At 40.1% G+C, this 21,950-nt stretch overlaps 2 protein-coding genes across 3 annotated transcripts; both read left to right on the top strand.

Annotated features, from left to right (window-relative positions):
* The first annotated feature begins 3,452 nt into the window (after positions 1–3,452).
* Positions 3,453–12,279, top strand: fdft1 (farnesyl-diphosphate farnesyltransferase 1). 2 transcript variants are annotated; one of them, XM_037685853.1, is made up of 8 exons: positions 3,453–3,657; positions 5,309–5,406; positions 8,839–9,022; positions 9,100–9,228; positions 9,553–9,744; positions 10,841–11,017; positions 11,190–11,342; positions 11,425–12,279. In XM_037685853.1, the coding sequence occupies exons 1-8, from the start codon at positions 3,559–3,561 to the stop codon at positions 11,641–11,643; spliced, it is 1,251 nt and encodes a 416-aa protein (XP_037541781.1). In that variant the 5' UTR covers positions 3,453–3,558; the 3' UTR covers positions 11,644–12,279. The 2 variants fall into 2 exon arrangements, with proteins under 2 accessions (XP_037541781.1, XP_037541780.1); XM_037685852.1 differs by lacking the exon at positions 3,453–3,657 and having other exon boundaries at positions 5,099–5,406.
* Positions 12,280–14,506: 2,227 nt separating this feature from the next.
* Positions 14,507–16,266, top strand: LOC119418540 (cathepsin B-like). Its single transcript, XM_037685854.1, has 9 exons — positions 14,507–14,629; positions 14,729–14,814; positions 14,907–15,021; positions 15,106–15,221; positions 15,390–15,475; positions 15,544–15,687; positions 15,780–15,896; positions 15,973–16,101; positions 16,190–16,266. The coding sequence occupies exons 1-9, from the start codon at positions 14,507–14,509 to the stop codon at positions 16,264–16,266; spliced, it is 993 nt and encodes a 330-aa protein (XP_037541782.1).
* Positions 16,267–21,950: the final 5,684 nt, after the last annotated feature.

Genomic DNA, 21,950 nt, shown 5'->3' on the forward strand with positions numbered 1-21,950 from the left:
GCAAAGTTACATACCAATAAAACTAATTTATAAATATGTTTGTATAGGTCTTATAGTCAATAAAAAGCAGGTGTTCAGGACCAAAAACAATAGTTATTAACAACAACTGGAAATGGCTATTTGGGGGCGAGGTGCTTGATTTAATGCATTTGCATAATGATCATTGTTCTGAATCATTAAGTTCAGTTTGTTCATGAACAAATTCACAACTAAACACATCTCAGTGCAGTTTGTAGAAAGTAAAATAGTTCATTTCAAAAACAATCATATAGATTTACAGTGCCACTGGCGTTCAGTTTATTTCAGTAAAGCATAATTCAGTCCAATACTGACAGATATTCAGGTGTTCAATCACAGCCTAATTCACAATCAGATTTAGTGAATTAGTAAGTAAAAAAGTATTTTTTTTAATTAATTTAAAAATGTTTTCTAGATAGAGACCAAATAAATACATAAAATATTTAACTTGATCCAATCCCCCATCCTGAGGCCACTGTGGGGAGGAACACCATTTTAACAGGAAGAAACATAAGGCCCATGGTGTGTGTCTGCAAGATATGTTGCAAGGTTAAAAAAAACAACAACTGAGTTTTACAAAAACACTATGAGTTTTTATCAAAATGAACTCATAATCATTTAATTGTTTCAGATATGATTTGTGGTTTTACCACATACTTTGCAGCAGAAACACACCTGTAAAGACTCATGTTATCACTTATGCTGTCTGAATAAAACATCTTTCAGGACTACGTCTGGACTTGCCTTGACTGACATATCTCTCTGAGCCTTGGCAAATTTAACTTTTTGATTGCTATCAATAGGAAGGATTGCGGAGGTGTGGCAGTGGGAAAGGATTATTAAATTTGTTGATGATCAAAAGAGATTTAAGACCTAAAAAGATGCCTCTTATCTTCAACTTGAGCAGAATACTGTATGTCATAAAACACTTGTGTGAAGTGCAAGTAAATTATGCAGAGCTCTAGAGTTGCAGGGTTTTATTGGAATGCATCCATCTGCAATTGTATTTTTTCTTCTTTGTTGTGTAAGATCTGCAGATACACCTTTTCATCCACAGAGGGCATTTTGATTCATGACCGCAGATGGCGTGCATGTATCATGGCTAAATCCTACATGTATTAGAGATAATTTAAAAACTACTTTTATAGCTAACTTGGAATGCAAAAGCTTGTTTGACTTATGCTAAATTAAAATCAGCTTTATATATAAAGCAAAATTAAAACAACCAGAGTTGACCTTGTACAATGAACTCCAAAAAAAAAGTTAATTTAAAAAATACATTAAAGGCTAAAGGGATGCATATCACCCAACATCTTTCTTGCCAGTGTTTAAGATTAAGATCATATTTGGTCCAAAAGTTGGTGTTTTGGTCAAACTAATATTATTTGTTATCTTATACAATATTACAAGATATCAAGTTCAGAGTACTTGTTGTGAACAAATGTCAGCAACTATCATACCAAATATTAGGTCAAAATTTGTAAAACTGACAGAGTTATAGCCATTTTTGGGTTAGCTAATATTTATTAGCTGTGACAGCCATCTTGGCCTGACTCCAAAAGGTTATCAATTATAAATGTACATCAAATGATTACTTTTGGTGAATTTTATCAAATTCCTTTTAGTGGTTCATGAGATATGTTGCTAACAGACACACAATGCTAACTTCAAAAACAGTTTAGGTTAAAGTGTTGAACCTTGTGCAATAAGTAGCAATTAAAGTATGTGTGTGAATGACGCTCACCTACTATAATGCCAAAGTTTAGAACAATATCTGCTAAACTGATGAGAGTTTTGGCAAGTTTTGTGTTATTTAAGGTTCATTAGCTTTAATTAGATTGGCTCCAAAAGTTAATTAGTTGTAGATGCATATCCATTTATTACTTTCTGCAAGTTTCATAACAATTTGTCCAATGGTTCATCAGATATTGGTAACAGACAGGCACACACAAACACACACATAACATTATAGTCTGCCTTTGCCTTTCAGCAAATTGAATCAAAAACTAAAGACAGACATGTTAAAACATGTAATGCACAACTCGGTTTAAATATACTAAAAGGCATGAGTGACAAAAAAGTTTTTTTTTTATATAATAATTTGAAAATGTTCAGAGTTTTTGTATCACTGTCAAATTTTCACCTGATGTATCTGAAGATCACAAGACCACTTTTATCTCATCTAATTAGCTAAATAAGTCCACACCACTACATGACTATAAAGTCAAATTCTGTTTAAACAGCAGACTAGTTGTGCTCTAATGACTTATTTACGAGCCCCTCAGTAATGAAACAGCTCATCTTTCCTTAGTCGACAAGTTTTGTCACACACTGCTCTGTAAACTCTGACGTTTACAGCAGCTTATTATCGCCCACCGCTGAAGGCAAAGTGTAATGTTTTTACCTGTGTGTGTGTTTAACTCATGAACCACTGAACAGATTTTAATCAAACTTGCAAACGTATTCATTAAATGAACACCTAAAACTGATTCACCTTTGGACTATGTTTAATTCAAGGGGGCCGACTCAGAAAGCAAACACAAAAATGGATGTGACTCAGTCAGCTTGACAGATGTTGAGCTAAAATTTGGTGTGGCAGTAGCTGAGACTGATCCTCTACTTGTCAACCTGTGTTTGCACCTTTGCAAATATGAATCAGCTCCGTCTGTTAGCAAAATATTTCAAGAATCACCAAATGGATTTTAATAAAACTGTTATTAAGTAAGGGACTATATACAACTGATTAACTTTTAGACTCAACCCAATTCAAGATGACGTACACAGCCAAGTGACCTTAGAAAACCCCAAAATTAGATATAAAACAGTCAATTTTAGAAAAGTTGAACTTTAATGTGGTTGTAGCTGATTTTCATCTCCACACACTCCAAGTTCAACACATTCAATTTGCTTGAAAGTTTGTCATTAATTGTTGAAGGCAATTTTGTCTGTTAGCAAAATATCTCAGTAGACCAATTTTAATGAAACTACCAAACAGTAAATGTTGGTTATACAGCCACATCTGATAAACTTTTAGAGTCAACCCAATTTTAAATGGCACTACATCAATCGACCTTAAAACGGTTGTAGCTAAAGGAATTTTACATACATTGGGCTAGCATAACACAACCTTAAAGTTTAATAATATAATTTATATAAGTCCAATTTCTCTAGATCATAGGTGAGAGGGGAAACGTTCACCCCAGGTACAGTATTCTGTCTTTTTAAAGAACCGGTGCTGGTTTTCTGTGGGTTCTCAAACGGACCAATCACAACGCGCGCTCGGATGGCACTTCATGAGGGCGGGGCATCACGCCAGACGATCCTCTCGCTCATTGGCTCCCCAGTTCTAAACCATGACGATACAGCCAATCAGCGGCGTCGGTCGATGTGACGCGTTTCATGACAGAAAGCTTCGTTCTCTTAATGGTGATCTCCTCACAGCTGTATCTCAGCAAAGCGCAGCCCGGATGGAGAGCATCTTCTCCCGTCCACACGGCTGATTTTTAAAGTAGCAGCGTAACATCTGACGTCTGAGGCACCATGGACATCCTGAAGTCTCTGGGGCACCCGGAGGAGATATTTAACCTGTTCAAATTCAAGATGGGAGGATGTCGGGCCGTCATGCCAAAGTTGGATTATGTGAGTATATTTTAAATGAGCAAATTGTGCATTTGTTGCTTTGTCACGTGATTCGTGCAGCACATCGTGTCCTGCTCGCTTCTACTTCTTCCTCTTAAGCATCATCCCAGACCAGATGCACTGTCGCAACCGCGCACAGGTTTATAAACAACTAGATCTTCACCCTGCAGTGGATTGACGTGCACGGTGAAAACCGAGGCAGCTAATTGGACTTTGTCAAATCAGATCTGTGTTCTCGGCCCCGCTGGCACGGGCAGCGATGACCACTGACGCGGGATTAAAGTTGCTTAATGAGATTAGGGTTCATCAGCAAAGAGAGATGCTGCACGTGCGTTTGACGCCTAATCCCGCAGTTTTAAACACCACTGAGAGAGATGGAGCCTGTAAAGGCTGCACAATAGTGTGATCGTCAAACTGGTTTTGCAGAAATTAACATGCCATTTTTCTTCTGATCAGACTCTTACAGTCAGACATAATGAAGTTTCTAAGAAGATCTGCTTCCACTGATCTGAAGTGCAGGCCATGGGTGTCACTTTGACCCTGTCATTGATTTAGATAAGTTGTCAGAGCAGTTTTCTTGCGATTTGGTCCACTTTAAGGTAAACAATGCATTCCGCAATCAGGGCCTTGTGATAATGTGGAGTCTACAGGCGTGATGTGTTCAAACTAAGCAGTGTCAAGGGTCAATATGCATATCTAGGGTGACTGGGGTAAGTTTTCTTCCACCATGTAAAATGTCTCACGAGACACCAAAAAAAGGTTGACTAAGACCTCTTTACTATAATTTGCATTACATTACAGAGGATTAATACATCCAAAGGACCTGATTATTCTACCTGGATTATTCAGCATGCGTTGCATTAGATTTGTGTAAATTCAGAGTTTCTCCACTAGGTGGCAGCAAATGTCAACTTTTAATTTCAGTTGTTTATTTATTTATTTATTTGTTTATTTATTGCCAGTTTGACCTATTTACCGTAATACGTGCAATTGCTGCAAAACTAAGTTTATGGGATACAATATTGAAGCCCAAAAGCTTATACTTAATTTCGTCTGTTGTTCACGAGAAATGCTTGCATACGCTGAACGCGATTATTGCATCTTAAGCTCGTCTTTCTCTTTTATCGCATCCTTGATGTTTTAGTTAGTGGTCTGGACCAGAATAAGGGTTAAACTGCTGCGTTTTGTGGTTTATCGGGGGTTAGGAAACACAGGGAGGCGGTTTTGAGCAGAGGAGGCGGGGAAGTGAGGCGGCTCAAACACAACAGATCTACAAACAATCTGCACCCGCGCTGCTCGTTCAATGTAGACTCAAGCATGTTTACAGATCAGTTAGAAGCTTCTTGTCTATGCTTGACCCCTTTCGGCTAGCTTGTCCTCTACATGGACTCTTCGAAACCAGCCCACAAGACACATGGACCGAGTCGACTCCTAGTTGCGCATGGCCGGAGCTTGTTGCAAGTGTTCGGGCTCTCTGTCCGTGTTTAGGCGCTCTCTCTCGGTGGCGCCGCGGTGCTGCGGCTCCGCTCCTCGGTCTCCCTTCCTGCAGCAGGGCTGGAGGCTCGGAGAGCGAGGCCTGCAGGAGGCCGCCCGACCCCGCAGACCCGTGGGCTTCTACCGACAAACAGCCTTCCTTTGTCTCTCCTGCCAGGAGTCCATGACGGAGAGTCTGCGGACCTGCTACGTCCATCTGAACCAGACGAGCCGGAGTTTTGCAGCCGTGATCCAGGCGCTGGACGGAGAGCTGAGGTGAGTCTGAGGAGGAGGTGTGTCTGCAGGCATCGTGTTTTTACCTGGCGTGGACAGATCTGGAGGGAGGCGTTGGCTGCAAGAGTGCAAACGGGAAGTGTAAACAATATTTTGCTGAAAGGTGCGCATGCATTTGAGCTAAATTGTGTTGTTTGTTCACCAAAAGGGAGAAAAGCAGCTGCAGACAGCAACTTCTGTGCATACCTGCAAAAATAAATACCAAGAGCTGTCAGGACTGGTCCAACGTGACATCATCATCATGATCAAAGTGATGCATTTTCAAACCAGTTGCTTATTATTGACATATTATCAGAAAGTTGCATCAGTGGTCAAATCAATCATTTTATTAAATGACTTGGTTTTTGTCTCCTAGTCAAAACCAAAACTCCTGTGCGACTATATAAAATGCTTTGCCCACTCGCTCCACTGCATTTTAACGGTTTGTTTTGTATATTTCAGGTTTATATTCGCACGAGGCAATGGAGAAGTACAGATCTCTAAATAATCATTGCATATAAACTAGGGGTGCACCGATTGCAGTTTTCTGGTCATCACGATTTCTAAAAAGTCTGACCTGCCGATTCTGATTTTGTTTTATAAGCGACGCCGTCAGATGTTATAAGGTCGCAACGCACCATTAAATTTCCAATATTATTTTATTGAAAAACATTGTACAATATCCTAGAAACAATACAAACTTGTTTTAACTGGCCATGGGGTAGTGCTCTGAAATATAAATGAAGTTTATACAATTGTTGTTAAAACTACAAAAAATCTGTAAAATCGGTTTCTCATGTAAGTATTGGCCGATCTCGGATTTCCCAAAATTAAGGAAATCACGGCCGATTTATCAGTGCACCCCTAATATATACTTGAAGTAAAAAATACCGAACAGATGTGTGCGTGATACGTGGTGACCAAAGTGTGTCTACAGCTAGTGCTGTGCAAATGAAGCAATGAACCACTTCATCAGTTGTATTAAAAATAGGTTAATTCATTCAGTGCTTTGTTTCAGGACATTAAAATGGCAGACATCAAAACTATGTGAGAGTGAAAGTGATAAAAAAAAACAAACGCAGTGATGCAACGATAAAAAAACAACCTGACAAAGTAAAGTCGGTTCCTCTGGACGAATTCTTCTTCTTGAAATGTTTCACATCTTATCCAAAGGACTTCTTCAGTCTGAGGAGCTGCAACAAACACAGTCTTATAAATAGCACCTTCTCATAGTGGATCAACCAGTTTGTTGTTGACACCAGAACTAGCTGTTCACATGATAAAGGAGGACCATCAACTGATGTGCTCTGATGGCCACTTGCTATTCACAGAGAGCTGAGTGATACTGGCAATAACAGCATTGTAAGAAGGTGACAATTGAACATGGAGGCCTCCGCCCCGTTAAATGATGAACGGGTTCTTTTCACAAAGATGGCTTCCTTCACTCCTCTCTCAAACCATCGTTCCTCTCTTATCAAGAGTGTGGACATCTTCATCCCTGAAAGAGTGACCTCTGGCCTGCAGATGAGTGTAGACCGCAGAGTCCTGGCCTGTTGATGTTGCTCTTGCAAAATGCATTTTGTTTTTTGGGTTGCAATATGATCCTTTTACGCACCAACAAACCTGGTGAATCTGCCTCAAACAAGCAGTACCAAGCGGTTCGAACTGGTCACGTGATTCACTCAGGAAACTGAAGCAGAGGCCGCTTCGAACATCGTCCATCGCGTGTTTTTCTTCCGCGCCAAAGCAAAGCAGTGGTTTTGAGTTCGAAGCTTGTACCGGAGCATCGGTGTCAGACAGCCATCACTATCTTCAACAGCTTTCCCTTCTCGATCTTGCAGATGGAAAAATTAAATATTTTCATTCCCACAACAACGTCTCACTATTTTGTCAACTTTCCCCAGACTAACATGTCAGCCTCCTTGTATGGTGCGTTCACGTGACCACGTACCTGATTGTCCGACTTTGGGAATGTGTTTTGCCCTTTTTAAATGATAAAAAAATATATATTTATCTAAAGAACATTTGAAGAAATATGATAAAATGCTGATGTAGATAAATGGAAAACAAGAAGTTACTGGTTTTGCCAAATTCCATACATTTATTGCATATCAACACTTTGCTTCCGTCTTGTTGAAGCGCCAAAATTCACGGTTGAAACCCGTGCCTTCCTGTAAAGAGTTTTTCTCTGCAAAAAGAAGCTGAGAACTTGTTTACTGATTTTAATTTTTTTTTAATTAAAAGCTTGATTCCAGAATTGCGCCGCTCAAGGTGGCTGCATGTTGGAGTAGCTCTCAAAGTCATTCTGAGTTTTTGCTTTGGAAAACTTTAATTACTGTTTTTTCTGAATGCAAATCGCTTTTTTCGGATGATTACTTCCTCCGATATCAGATGCTGTGCTGCTGGCAGGATTTTTACTGAAACCGTTTTTACTTTTGGATGTTTGTTATGATGCGTAACCATAACAACAGGGTGGTTTTCTACAACTGGGAGCAGCTGATTAACATCTCAAAAGCTCAAATCTCAACTACAGCCTCGAATCCCAAATGTGGTGAAAAGGAGGTGCCGTGGATGCATTGCAGCCTGACTGCAGAGATCTTGGAGGTAGCAGGTAACACAGGTTGTGACAGCGGGAGGACCAAGATCATCCCCCGGCACCTGCAGTTAAGTCTGCGGGCTTGGTAGGCTGCTGGGAGAAATGGCCATCGCTCAGGGAAAAGTTCTGCCTGACATTCAGGCAGTCCTGCTGCCCAAGAGGACTGAGACGTCTGCTGGGTCTGGGTGGACAGATTGACATCTGTAGCCATTTTCTTCAGATGCGCTGTGGGACGGACTGCTACAAGAGATCTTTCCAGCCCAAAGACATCTGGAACAACTTTAATGAAACCAAGATAAGCTACAACAACAATTAATTTCCCTTTGGGATTAATAAAGTATATTTGAATTTGAATTTGTGTGAAAAATGCTAAAGAGCTCAAACCAAACCGAGCATCTGCCATTTTGAGAACCGAACAAAAAAAGGAAGGAGAGACGGTCCATGTCCCTCCCATTTTTCTTAGAGAGACGCGCTGCTCGCTCCCTCACTATCCATTCTTTGGTTCAAACAGTCTTATGCTGCCATCCGATGGTCGAAAAAAGGTACTGCACGCAAAATAAAATTAACCAACATTTGTTAAGTTTGACAATAATTACTAATTATTGTCAAATTTCAAACGACGTTATCGTTTATCGCAATAATTTCTGAGACAGTTAATCACCCAGCAAAAGTTGTGACAGGCCTAATGAAGCCATGCATTAACACCTTAATTGTCCATTAAATATTTTCAATCTAGGATCGTCCCCCACCTGTTCTGCTTGACAACTCTGCTCAGTCTTGTTTTTGTTTGCATATTCTGCAGTCGTGTCACTCCTTCCATTCTGTGTTTTATGATCCAGACATGCCGTTTGCATCTTCTACCTGGTGCTGCGCGCGCTGGACACGGTTGAGGACGACATGACGATCCCCCTGGACAAGAAGGTGCCCATGCTGAATGATTTCCACACCTACCTGTTCGAGGAGGAGTGGTGCTTCACTGAGAGCCAGGAGAAGGATCGGCAGGTTCTCGAGGATTTCCCCACGGTCCGTATGCACAGAGGTGGTTCTGATCAGGAGCTTTGTTACTCATCTTAATGACGCCGTTCATCCTGTGAATCCAGATCTCACTGGAATTCAGAAACCTCGCTCAAGAATACAGAGACGTCATCTCGGATATCTGCCACCGTATGGGGGTCGGCATGGCTGAGTTCCTGGAGAAGAAGGTGGCATCCATGAATGAGTGGGACCAGGTAAAGGACACTCATGTCACTGTGATGTTAGGAACTTGACACAAAATATAATAAATGGCTTTAATTCAAGTCTGGCATAAGCTGGTCCAAAAGATGGGACAACATCCGACCAAATGCTCTCCCAAAAGTTTAATGGTAACAGCAGACCACAGGTATTCTTGTCAGTTTGTCTAGTCTGTGTCCTCAGCTGTTTTCTACTTATCTCAGTCTTACCACACTGGAAATTCTCCTTCGTGTCTGCCACACATAGATTAAGCATGTCTCTGCCAGCATTATGCAAATGTTTAATCAGTGTTTTGTGTTTTCTGTCTGCGATCTGTGCAGTACTGCCACTATGTCGCTGGTCTGGTCGGCATCGGCCTGTCGAAGCTCTTCTCTGCCTCCCAGCTGGAGGACCCCGAAGTGGGACAGGACACTGAGCTGGCAAACTCCATGGGTCTGTTCCTCCAGAAGACCAACATCATCCGAGACTATCTGGAAGACACACAACAAGGTCGTACCTTTTGGCCACAAGAGGTAAACTTTTGAGTGCAATTGTGTTTGTGCGCCCTATTGTACTGTGTTTTTTGCTGTATAAGTCACTGTTTTTTTGGATAATTTGCATGCACTGCGACTTATAGGCCGAAACGACGCATGTATAAATTTTTCCCCCCATATTTATAAACCAATTTTTGGCTGAGATATGACCATTTTCATTCATTCTGACTGAAAAAAAAAATTGAACTGTACCATTTTCAGCCACTAGATGGCAGCAGAGTAATAGTAGCTGTATGGCATGCCGTTGTATCATGTAATAGATGGCTATAATGACAAATTCAAAAAAGTTCAAGACAAAAACAACTGGACTTTATTTATGTACTTTCCCTTGTACTTTATTGTTTTTGTCTTGAACTTTTTTGAATTTACCATGTCCTGGATGACCGAGAATCTTCAACAGCTATTAATGACACAATCGGCTTGCCATAGTCAGACACCTTTGTTCTGCTCGCTGCTTGGAGCAAGTCAAACCAGCTGCACCGCCTCGGCGAAATGCAACTAATTTGACCGTTAACGTGCATTTATTAAGTAAAAGTTCAACTGACACACACCTTTGCTATAATTTTGAGCAAACAAATAATTGTTTTAGATGGTTAGCTTGTTAAATTTTGAAGAAACGAGCAGCGTTCCTCCTTATTTTTTTTTTCCTCCCTCTGCGCGCTCCCGGAGCACTGAGGCAGCTAATACAGCTGATTTATTAAGCAAACATTAGACTGAGACACACCTTTACTATAATTTCGAGCAAACAGATAATTGTTTTTAAATGTTGATCTTGTTAAATTCTTGTTAAAGTCCTCCTGTGCACTTCCCTGTGGCTGCCATTTGGCATCCCATCGAGTTTTGGCACAACACCGGCCCACATTTCTGGGTTGTCACCAGTGACGTGTAACAAACGCGACGTCCCAGCGATGACATATAATAGCTGTGACGTATACGGCGAAGCGACACATTTATAGATTTTTCCACTTTTTTAAGACATATTTGGACTGATGCGATGAGTACGGCAGAATATATGGAATATATGGTACTCTGTTAGCCAATATGTTTAAAACTCAGTTCTGCTGTGTCTGTGCAGGCTTGGAGCCAGTTTGCCAGTCAACTTGAGGATTTTGCTCACCCTGAGAAGCTGGAGTCGGCTCTGTCTTGTCTCAACCTGCTGGTCACCGATGCTCTGCACCACGTCCCCGACGTCATCGCCTACCTGTCTCGGCTGCGCAACCAAAGCGTCTTCAATTTTTGTGCCATTCCGCAAGTAATGAGCGTTTCATCAGCTTTGTCAAACAATAATGGCTATTATTCTTTTGTAGTATTTGAGTTTAGCAGCTGAGCCTTCTTTTGCCATTTGTAAAACGAATGAAAGACTTTTGGAAGTATGTTACTTTTGATTTCCTCCACCTGAAATATATCATTCTTCTGCCAACCAGGTGATGGCAATAGCTACACTGTCAAGGTGCTACAACAACCCCATGGTGTTCCAGGGAGTGGTGAAGATCAGAAAGGGACAGGCTGTCACTCTCATGATGGAAGCCACCAATATGATAGCTGTGCAGACCATTATCACCCAGTACAGCCAGGAGGTGAGTGTTGGTCTCCATATGAGCCTTTTTGTCTGCTGCTGTCACGATGCTGCATTTAATGCATCTTTATCTGTCTCTGCAGATTCTACAGAAGGTCTCCCTCACAGATCTGTCGCGGGACAAGACTCTCCACATCCTGGCTGAAATCCAGGAGAAGTCCACCCTTCCGCGGTCCAGCTTCTCCAGGACCCACCACTTGTCTCCGATGTACCTGTCGGCAGCCATGCTGCTGGCCGCTCTCAGCTGGCAGTACCTCAGCACGACTGCAGCTCATTCGCAGGGCACAGGGGACATGCAATGACAGGGAACCCCTCAGCTTTCATCAAACCCACGAACTGAAGAAACCCTGTTTCCTGTCTGACTCATCAAATCAGAGTCTCTTCCCCTGATTTTTGTTCCCTCGTGGCTGTTTCAGTGACACTTTGAACTATGTTTGACAAACGGCTTGTAGCCGCCCGGTCTCAGTATTTTATGTGGCGTGGCTTTAGTCCATCTTGTGTCAAACAGAACAAATGGAACTGTTTTTAGGATTTTGGAGACTGCCTCCGAACGTATTGAAGCTTTTGTTTAATTTTGCCTCAAACTTTAGTTTTGTATTTTTCATGTTGATTCACTGCTGGAAGAAACACTTGAAGTACAACAATGAACAATAGGATTTTTGCACTGCATGTGGACGGCCATCATGTAGACAGATTATTCATTCAGTTTCAAAAGGACAACTTTGCAGAAGATTTTTCAAACGTCAGTCGTTTTATTGATGGAATCAAGACATTTTCAACATTTGTTAGCTAAGTGTCCTTAACACAGCTTTGGTGAGTAGAAAGGGTAACCTTAGGGTAACAGAGTAACCTTGTGCAGAACCAAAGGAGAGCTACAAACATTGCTATGTAATGTGACTTTATGATTTGTACATATTTGAACAAATAAAGGCGTGAAAGAATGTCATCTGTGTCAAACCCGAGCGTGCAGATTATCACAAATCTTGTTTTGTTTCGTTTTAGTTAGAACTTTTAGCATCTAGAAAATTTCTGAAGAAAATTTAAAGGGTTCCAATTTAACAAAACAATGAAAATTTAACAGAAACAAGAAGTATTTTAAAAATTCTTAAATCTTGAACTGCAGAAGACTCTAATGGTCACACATGTTTGAGTTTGTAATATTTAACCGTATTTTCTAATGTACAAATTAAAACGACCATTTTGAAGCGAATGTTTTCGCTGCAGTATAATGGAAGCCTGTTGATGCTTGGGTGTGCACTCCCCTCATTCTGGTAGGATTTAAAAAAACAAGTCCTACAGTAGTGAAGCACACACTTGGTGAACAAAGACCAAATCATACCTGTTGAGGTACAGCTTGTAAATCAAGCTTCAAGGTTCTTTGTCATTTGCATCACGTGGTACATGAGGTGGAACGAAACTGTGTAGTCAAAGTCCCAATTGCATCCAAAAAATAGCAAACGTATAAAGCATTAAAAAAAAAAACGTAGTCCCTCGCTGCTTCGTGGTTCGTTTGTCGCAGATTTGCTCTATCGCAGTTTTTCAAAGTAAGATTGCACGAGCCGCGCGATCGGCATGGAATTTTTATTTTAATTATTTAAAATTATTTAGCACCTGCTGCACATTTGTGCAGAGCAGCAGAAAAAGCTTCCTCCTGCAGCTTTGTGCAGCCCTTACTGCTGCAGGATAAACTTTCTGCTGCAGCTGATCAGCTGTTCTCCGTGCAGAGCGAAGAAGTGGGCGTGGCCAAGAGCGCTTGCAGGTGACAGCTGAAATCGTGACATTGTGCTCTTAGAGCAGAGTTTAGAAACATTGTTTAGAATATTGCAAGAGTGTGGGAAAGGTTTAAAACATCTTAATATACATCTAAATAATAAAATAAACTATTACTTACTACTTGTACTAATATTCCTACTTTGCAGTTTTTCTACTTATCGCAGGGCTTCAGGGTACGGATCCCCCGTGATAAACGAGGGACTACTGTACAAGGGTCTAAAATATACTCTAAACACTAATAATGTAAAATACTACAGTTTATTAAACAGCAACTCGAACATGTACCAAGTTGTGAGGGTAAGAAAAGTACAAAAGGTTGGACATTTTTAGCTGAAAAGTTAATGTTTGACATCAAGCGACTGGTGAAGTCTATGGTAAAATCGTCAAAACTCACAAAACCTAGACTGCGATTATGTAAAGATTATGAAATGTATAAAAATCCCAGCTCGGACACAAAGTCCAACATTCTGGTTTAAACTTTTGAGTTATATTTCTACTGATCTGAGCTATAGAAGTCAAAAGACGGAAGGATTTTTTTAAGTTTCATCAAAAACCTACAGCGCTCCTTTTTTATTAGTTTATTTTTTACAAATGTCTAAATTTTGCAACTTGATGCCAGCAAAAGTTCAATAAGGTTTTGAGCTGAGCTGCCTGTTTTTGATGTATGATTTGTGTGTTTTATTTCAAAGCTGCTCACAGAGGAAAACTGAACAGGATAGTAAAAATGGCACTTCGGTGTTAAAACATTAAACATTACAGTGGTGGTACATTTGAAATCAATTCTTTAAAACAAATAATCACTACTACAGATAAATCAAAGTACAGTAATACAACCTGAGGTGATATTTTCTGTTCTTTTTTGCCAGATCATGTATTTCAGAGAAACACTCAACCTTTGGAGTGTTTCTGGTCATGTGTGATGAGGACATATTTATTACTGAGACGTGTGACTCTTCAACTTGAGCCTGATATAAAGAGCTGCAACAAATTTTGATCAGTCAGGAGAGAAGAAACATCTGCACAGGAACGGTCCAAAAAACAAAACAAACAAAAAAAAACAGGTAAAATTAAAAAGTTCATTTTTTGAAAAAATTGTTTTTTTGATTCTGCTGACCATTTAAGGAGAAAATTTTTTTCAAACTAAGATTACATGAAACAAATTGAAGTGTAATTATTATTTTTCTTGTCACTCGTTATAATGATCTTATTGCAAAAAAAGTAATTTAAACAATTTAGAGCATGGGTAAATACTTTACCTGTAAATATTCAGAATTAAAGTGTTAAAATGATGCAAATGTGTGGATTTATATCATTCATCAGTGCACGGACAGAGTTAAACTTGTTGCTGTAAATGATGCTTCTTTATTTGAACCACGTCGTCTCTGATGCAGGATGCATCCTTTGTTCCTCCTCTGCGTCACGGTGACCGTCTCCGTCTCCTTGGCGCGCCCTCACCTCGATCCTCGCTCGTCGGAAATGGTCGACTTCGTTAACAAAGCCAACACCACCTGGAGGGTGAGCTGCTTCAGTGTTTGGGCAGAAGCTTGTCAAAGCAGCTCCTGCTGTCGCGGCTCAGGTTCAGAATGCTGGAACTGAACTTGTTTTGCTCTGTAGGCCGGCCTCAACTTTCATAATGTTGACCTGAGCTATGTGAAGGGCCTGTGTGGGACCATACTGAATGGACCCAAGCTGCCAGAAGTGTAAGATTTTACAATGCGTGTGTGTGTGCTTCTCACATGTCCAACAGGTGAGGTTTATTATCTGTAGTCACTCATTAACGGCCTCTTTTCAGGGTTCATGATATTGAAGGCATAAAGCTTCCTGACAGCTTTGACCCACGGCAGCAGTGGCCCAACTGTCCCACTCTCCAGCAGGTCAGAGACCAGGGCAACTGTGGATCCTGCTGGGTAAGATGGATACTAAAGTGACAGAAGCATCACTTTCTATGGATATTTGCCTCCAGCAGATGCACTTATCTTGATTTCCCACAGGCCTTTGGGGCAGCTGAAGCCATATCTGACAGGCTGTGTATCCAAAGCGGAGGTAAAGTTTCTCTGGAGATCTCCGCTGAAGATCTGCTCTCCTGTTGTGATGAATGTGGCATGGGGTGAGCATTCAACAGACACTCATTTGATTTCCTCAGTTGAATTTAGTGCAATTTACGTTATAACCAGTTAAGAGTCTTTTATTTCTGGATTAGATCCACATGACAAATACCCCAGTAAAAAGGCTTTCAAATCAAATGGCTCTCTGTTTTTATTCGTGGTGGTTGTAGATGTTATGGGGGGTATCCCTCAGCAGCTTGGGACTTCTGGACAAGCAAAGGACTTGTGACAGGAGGCTTGTACGGCTCCAATATTGGTAATTTCACCCCACTCATCAGTTCAGGCTGTTGTTGAACATCTTCAGATGCTGAGTGTGTGTTTCAGGCTGCAGACCCTACAGCATCCCTCCCTGTGAACATCATGTCAACGGAAGTCGTCCTCCCTGTCAGGGCGAACAGGACACTCCCAAGTGTGTGCAGCAGTGCATTGATGGGTACTCACCATCGTACCCGAAGGACAAAAACCTGGGTACAGCTGTGTTTAAAACAATCAGCTTTCCCATCATATATTATACAGCATTTTACCTGTCACTGAGTTCTCCTGTGTCTCCCTGTTTTCAGGCAAACGCTCGTACAGCGTCCCGTCCCAGCAGGAGCAGATCATGACTGAGCTGTATAAGAACGGCCCTGTGGAAGCGGCTTTTAGCGTCTACGAGGATTTCCTGCAGTATAAGGCTGGTGAGGACTTTACTGATAATGTCTTCATTCATCTCCATAAGTACACATGTTCTATGAGTATTCCCTCCTTTACCAGGTGTGTATCAGCATGTGAAGGGGGACATGCTTGGAGGGCATGCCATTAAGCTCCTGGGCTGGGGGGAAGAAGATGGCACCCCATACTGGCTGGCTGCAAACTCCTGGAACAGTGACTGGGGAGACAAAGGTGGGATGGGATGTTTCTTGTTTGTATTCTGTTGCTCAGAAGACTGTCATATTTGAGTTTACAACAGCTTGTTGTCTTCTTATTACAGGTTTCTTCAAGATCAAACGTGGAAACGATGAATGTGGGATTGAATCCGAGGTGGTCGCAGGAACACCACTGAACTGAACAAGAATGTCCTGGTGGCAGATATTGATTACTGTATTATGATTATTGATGCATGCTCAATAATTCAGGTAGATGAATCTAATACGCTTTAGTCAGGTCCTCTGGACAATTTCTTCTATGTTGAAACGTTTCATCTTTTGGAGAAAAGAACCTGTTCAGAGAACCTGATTTAACTTTAGAATAAATAAATTGTTTCATCCTGGGCTTCTTTGTGAGGGATCAGAATAATGTGAATATGCATGGCTTCATTGTAAATATAGCATGATGGATGATTTATAGAATATTTCCTGATGAACATGAGCCTGAAGTAAATAAAGGCTTAACATCACGTTTCTGTCATTTTATTGTATACAACAAGAAGCTGATAAATGCTTTGGTATTCACAACTTATTAGCGCTTATTTGGAAGCCAGTGAAATAAAATTTAAACCAAACTCAATCAATGTTGGCCACGTTTCTCATTTAGTACTTTTGTACAACGTCAGTGTTAATGTTCATGCACAAGGTCAAGGTTTTCTTTATTCTCATTCGCATTTCATGAGGTGCATGTGGTGGCATCAAATTGTGTACACAGCATCCCAGTTACAGCCAACAAAAATATAAAATGTAAAAGAAAAATAGTAATAAGATCTAAGATCTGAACTAAAAAATATGTGGCTAAACACTTCACGCTAATACACAACTTCACACAGCTGCACGTTTACATTTTAAAGAGCTGAGATTGAAATGCTCACACATAGACTACTTATGTTTTTTTTGAAAACTAAATATGAAAATAATGCTTTTATTTCTTTAAAATAACAAAACAATCAAACAAAAAACAGCTTTGGCGACTGATTAACTTAACTGGCACTGTGCCCCACACTCAGCTCTGCAGATGGGTTTTTGCTAATGTTATTTTACAACAATAATTATAATACAAAAAATACATTTTATATAATTGTTTTTTTCCATGGCTTATTTAGGTTCAAAGATGTAACAGTGAGAGAATGAGACATAAACATTTTGAATTCTGTTACAAGAAATGATAGTCTCATAAGTTCTATAAACATTTCTTACAAGACACTTTTAGCCATGAGATAAAGTAGAAGATATTTCATATACAATGTAAATTTGATTTTTAAAATGTCCTCATCCAAGTGTGCATACTCTTTTCAGGTAATATGATAGTATTTTTTCTAGTTTATTTGTTTAATAATTAAAAAAAATTAATCACACACTCATTTAATGTGAATAACTAAACTGGCAACACACGTTATATTATGTAGTGTCTTAATAAATCTAGTACTTGAATAAACAAAGAATGTTGCAGCCTATGATCCTGCAGTTGCAGTTTGGCGCCACTCAACAGCAGGGGGCAGTAGAACGGACTTAACCGATTGGCTGTCACGGGACAAAAAACACAGAAGAAGAAACGAGCCAATCATGAGCAGGAACAGGAAGCCATAGTTGCCGGTGAAAGTGAAACACCGGTCAGTGAAATCCTTCCTGTGGACTCTATCGCTCTCAGAGTTAATTTAATTTGTTTTTCCTATTTTTTTGGTGTAAATGAAGAGGCTGTGAAGCGCCCTGGTCGTTAGCTGGATGGAATGAAGGCCGGTTGCCGGGTATTACCTTAATAATTTCTGCCTGTCAGTTCTCCTTTCCGTCGTGTCGCCTGCTATCGGAGCTAAACCAGGTTATCAGTTGTGAGCTGGAGGGTAAATAATTATAGATCGATAGGACTTCGTCATGTATTTATCCAATTTGGCGCTGTGGAGAACATACTGGGAGTGTGTTTCCAGGCCGTACACGGTGTTCATCTGCTCCCTGACAGCTGCTTTGTGCTATCTGTGGGGCCGCCATTGTCAGGTCAGTCCAGCCGTCAGAGTTAGCGCCAAAATCAGCTCTATTTGTGTTTATTTATTTACTTTTAAATCCCTAACTTATTGTTATTAACTACTTTTTTAATCCAGATGATATTTGTTGTAAAAACCTGTTCACATGGTACCGCGGTAAAGTTAGTTTTACGTTGGACGTTGGATATTCGAGCTCCGCCACTTCAGCGGGGTGTTGCTCTCGTCAACCGCGGTTACAAAGGTGTGACATTCCCACTAAACATTAGACGTCTAATGGACGTCCATATTACGTCTATATTGGGTCCGTTTGGTCGAAGACCAATTCTGGACGTCCCCCCGACGTGCAAACAAGGTCCACTTTTGTACGTCTAACCATGACCGCATTTGTACGTCAAAATAACGTCAGACTTGGAGGTCATATAGACATCATTTTTTTAACATGCATTTCCTCTATTTTTTTTTTTTTTTTTTTACAAATTTTAGTAGTTACCTTATTATTTATTTGAAGAATATCGTTCTTATTATTGTTATTATTATTCAATTTTATTCCGTGTTGAATTACGGAGGTAACACATTAATTTTCAGTAGGTGGCGGTACTTGTGAAGTTGTTTGCTTTCTTCCATAAAAAACACGAAGAAGAATTGTATTCGCTGGCTTCGGAACCCGAGCGTTATGATTGGATTAGCGGAGTAGCACGTGATCATATTCCAACCAATCAACGCCACTCTTGCTGAACGCGCTTCGTTCATAAACCAACAGTTAATATATTATTTTCATTTCTGTCGGTGCTCAGCTTGTGGTCATTTTTATCGGAGCTCATCTGTGTTCAGTTCATTTGTCACGGAATTCAACTGCCTGCACTAAACTTGCTGCGATCCATTCAGAAGTTGAAGGTAATCGGTTATGTTTTGTCTGTTTTATGTTTTAGCTTTGTTCTCTTACCTGCTGTGGCTTGCTAGATAGTTTAGCTAACGTGAGCTAAAACTTGTGTTTACGTCACTACAGCAGACGATTTAAGGCAAGTAGATCACTACAGTTGTTTTTGTTTTTCTTAGACTGATGAAGCTGGATGAAAGGTAAATGTTTCAGCACAAAAAAAAAAAAAAAACTGTCCAGATGCCCTGAATTCAGACCAAAGCATTTCAATTGAATGATTAAATATGAAAAAAGCATGGTATGTCTCCTTTTAAGATATCTTTAATTATATTTTGACATGGCAAAATACTTATTTGGGATATACTCAACTACATTCTGACTAATATAAATATATCTGTGAACATGTCACTCCAGAGGTTTAGTTGTGTTTATAAACCTTTTTTTTTTCCCCTATGTGGTGTCTTTTGAATCTGGACTTGGAATAAGGAGTTAAACTACCTCAGTAAGGTATGTTTTGTGGCCCCATTCTCCTCCCCTTTGCATTGGATATGTAAAATAAACAAAAACTAGATTAACTAAAAAACTAGTTGCACTCAGAGGGAAGATGCCAAGTGAGTTTTCACGGCAGCCACGGGGCTTGCATGAAATGGATAGGTGGAAAGCCACTGAACTACGGCAGTTTTTGTTGTACACTGGACCTGTGGTTTTAAAACCTGTGTTATCCCCTGTGAGATACAAACATTTCTTGTCCCTGACAGTAGCCATGTCAATAATGCTGGAGTCAGATGAGAGAATTCAAAAGGCCCATCTCCAATATGCTGAAGAACTAATCAAACATTTTGTCATGCTCTGTCCTGACCTGTATGGTAAAACCTTTCCTGTATATCCCATCTCCATAAAGATGTCAGGCACTTCAACTCTTCCCTGAATGATATTTCCTGTTTTCCATTTCAATCCCCGGTTGGACCTGGGGTCTTTCTGTGTGGAGTTTGCATGTTCTTCTGGTGCTTGCGTGGGTTTTCTCCGGGTACTCCGGTTTCCTCCCACAGATCAAAAACATGCATGTTAGGCTGGCTTCAGGCCCAGGCCTCCCTTGAAAATGATCTGCGATCTCGATGACATTTGCCTGGTTAAATAAACGTTAATAAATGATAAATAAATGTGTGTTAGTAAAGCAAGTGGACATTGTACAGAGACAAATGTGAAGTGATTGGCAAAAAAATTCAAAGCCAACTATGAATATTTTCAGGGATGTTTTTTTTTTATTAATCCAGTATTAGGGGAGGCCCCAGCAAGACATTGTGCATTTTCCAGATTGCCTTTGCATATTACTAATTACTCATTTTTTTGTGTTTGTGTTTTTGTCTTTTTTTTTTTTTTTGCCAATGCAAATGCAGATGGAATCACGAATGGGGATGCTGCAGCAACAGAAGGTTTTATAAGGACTCATGCTGCAGAGCATTTTAAAACATGTGCCACAAAGAAGTGGAGGTGGAGGAAGCGGGCTCACACAGAACATTTAAAATGTGCCACAAAGAAGAGAGATGCAAATACAGGTGCCGGTCATAAAATTATATCATGAAAAAGTTGATTTATTTCAGTAATTGCATTCAAAAAGTGAAATTTCTATATTATATTCATTCATTGCACACAGACATATTTCAAACGTTTATTTCTTTTAATCCATCCATCCATCCATTATCTTTACCCGCTTATTCCATTTTGGGTCACGGGGGTCGCCGGTGCCCATGTCCAGCAATCACTGTGTGAGGGGCGGGGTACACCCTGGACGGGTCGCAAGTCCATCACAGGGACACATAGAGACAAACAAGACAAACAACCATTCACTCTCTCACTCACACCTATGGACAATTTAGAGTTACCAATCAACCTAACATGCATGTTTTTGGTCTGTGGGAGGAAACCGGAGCACCCGGAGAAAACCCACGCATGCACGGAGTGAACATGCAAACTCCACCCAGAGGGCCCCTGGACCGGGGTTTGAACCAAGGACCTGTTCGCTGAGAGGCAGCAGCTCTACCAGTTGCGCCACCGTGCTGCCCTGAAATAAATCAACTTTATTCAAAATGTTATGACCAGCACACTTTAAAAAAAATTGCGTACGGTAATTGTGGTGAGGGGAATGTAATTTTATATAGCTTTTATTTCTTGTGTTGCTAGTTCAGCTATCCAAAAATGAAAATGAAGGCATGTTAATTTTTTTATTTTTTATGTTAAGTACAGACCAAAGCTATGTGATCTGTGTATTTTTATAGATTTGTTTGTGTACATTGTGTTTTGTCACCAGTTGATAAGCTCCCTGTTAATTCTCAAGTTTTTTTTTTTTTTTTTATAAGGTACTGAAGGTGGACTTTTTTGTTTGTTTGTTTTTGCCACCAGTGTTACGCTACTGTTCTGTTAATCCTTTAAATTGTGTTAAATAAAGAAGATAAATGAAAAATTGAAGGAGTGATTTGTAAACTCTAATCCAACTGTTTCTAGGACCATGTTTCCTGCTGCACAATGGGTGGTCAAATGAACTATTTCCCTAGCTTCAGTCGCAGTTTTAAAGTACTTTTCATATGCATAGCATAGAAGCAGCATTTTTTAATTGACTAAAATAAGTTAAATGTAATAGCCTATTTAAAATAATAAATATAGTTAGTTGACGTGGAAAAGACGTCTATATTAACATGTCGTCGAAAGTAGACGTCTTTTAGACGTCGGAAAAAGACGTCTTCTGGCGTCACAGTCTGCACCTCCGAGGGACCCACGTGCAGAAACGACTTAAAAAAGACGTTGTTTAGACGTCTTGCTCAGTGGGTTTTACTTAGAATAAAAGTGATTTATTATGGTACAAATGTTCTCAAGCTGCATAACACTTTATTGTGAATCTTTACCATTTATATCCTAAATGCAGGGCAAATTCTAACAAAGTTTTAAGAAAATTTATTTAAATAATGTATTGTT

This window comes from Nematolebias whitei, chromosome 12, assembly GCF_014905685.2.
Source record: "Nematolebias whitei isolate Nwh7 chromosome 12, NemWhi1, whole genome shotgun sequence".
In the NCBI taxonomy this organism is placed as follows: domain Eukaryota; kingdom Metazoa; phylum Chordata; class Actinopteri; order Cyprinodontiformes; family Rivulidae; genus Nematolebias; species Nematolebias whitei.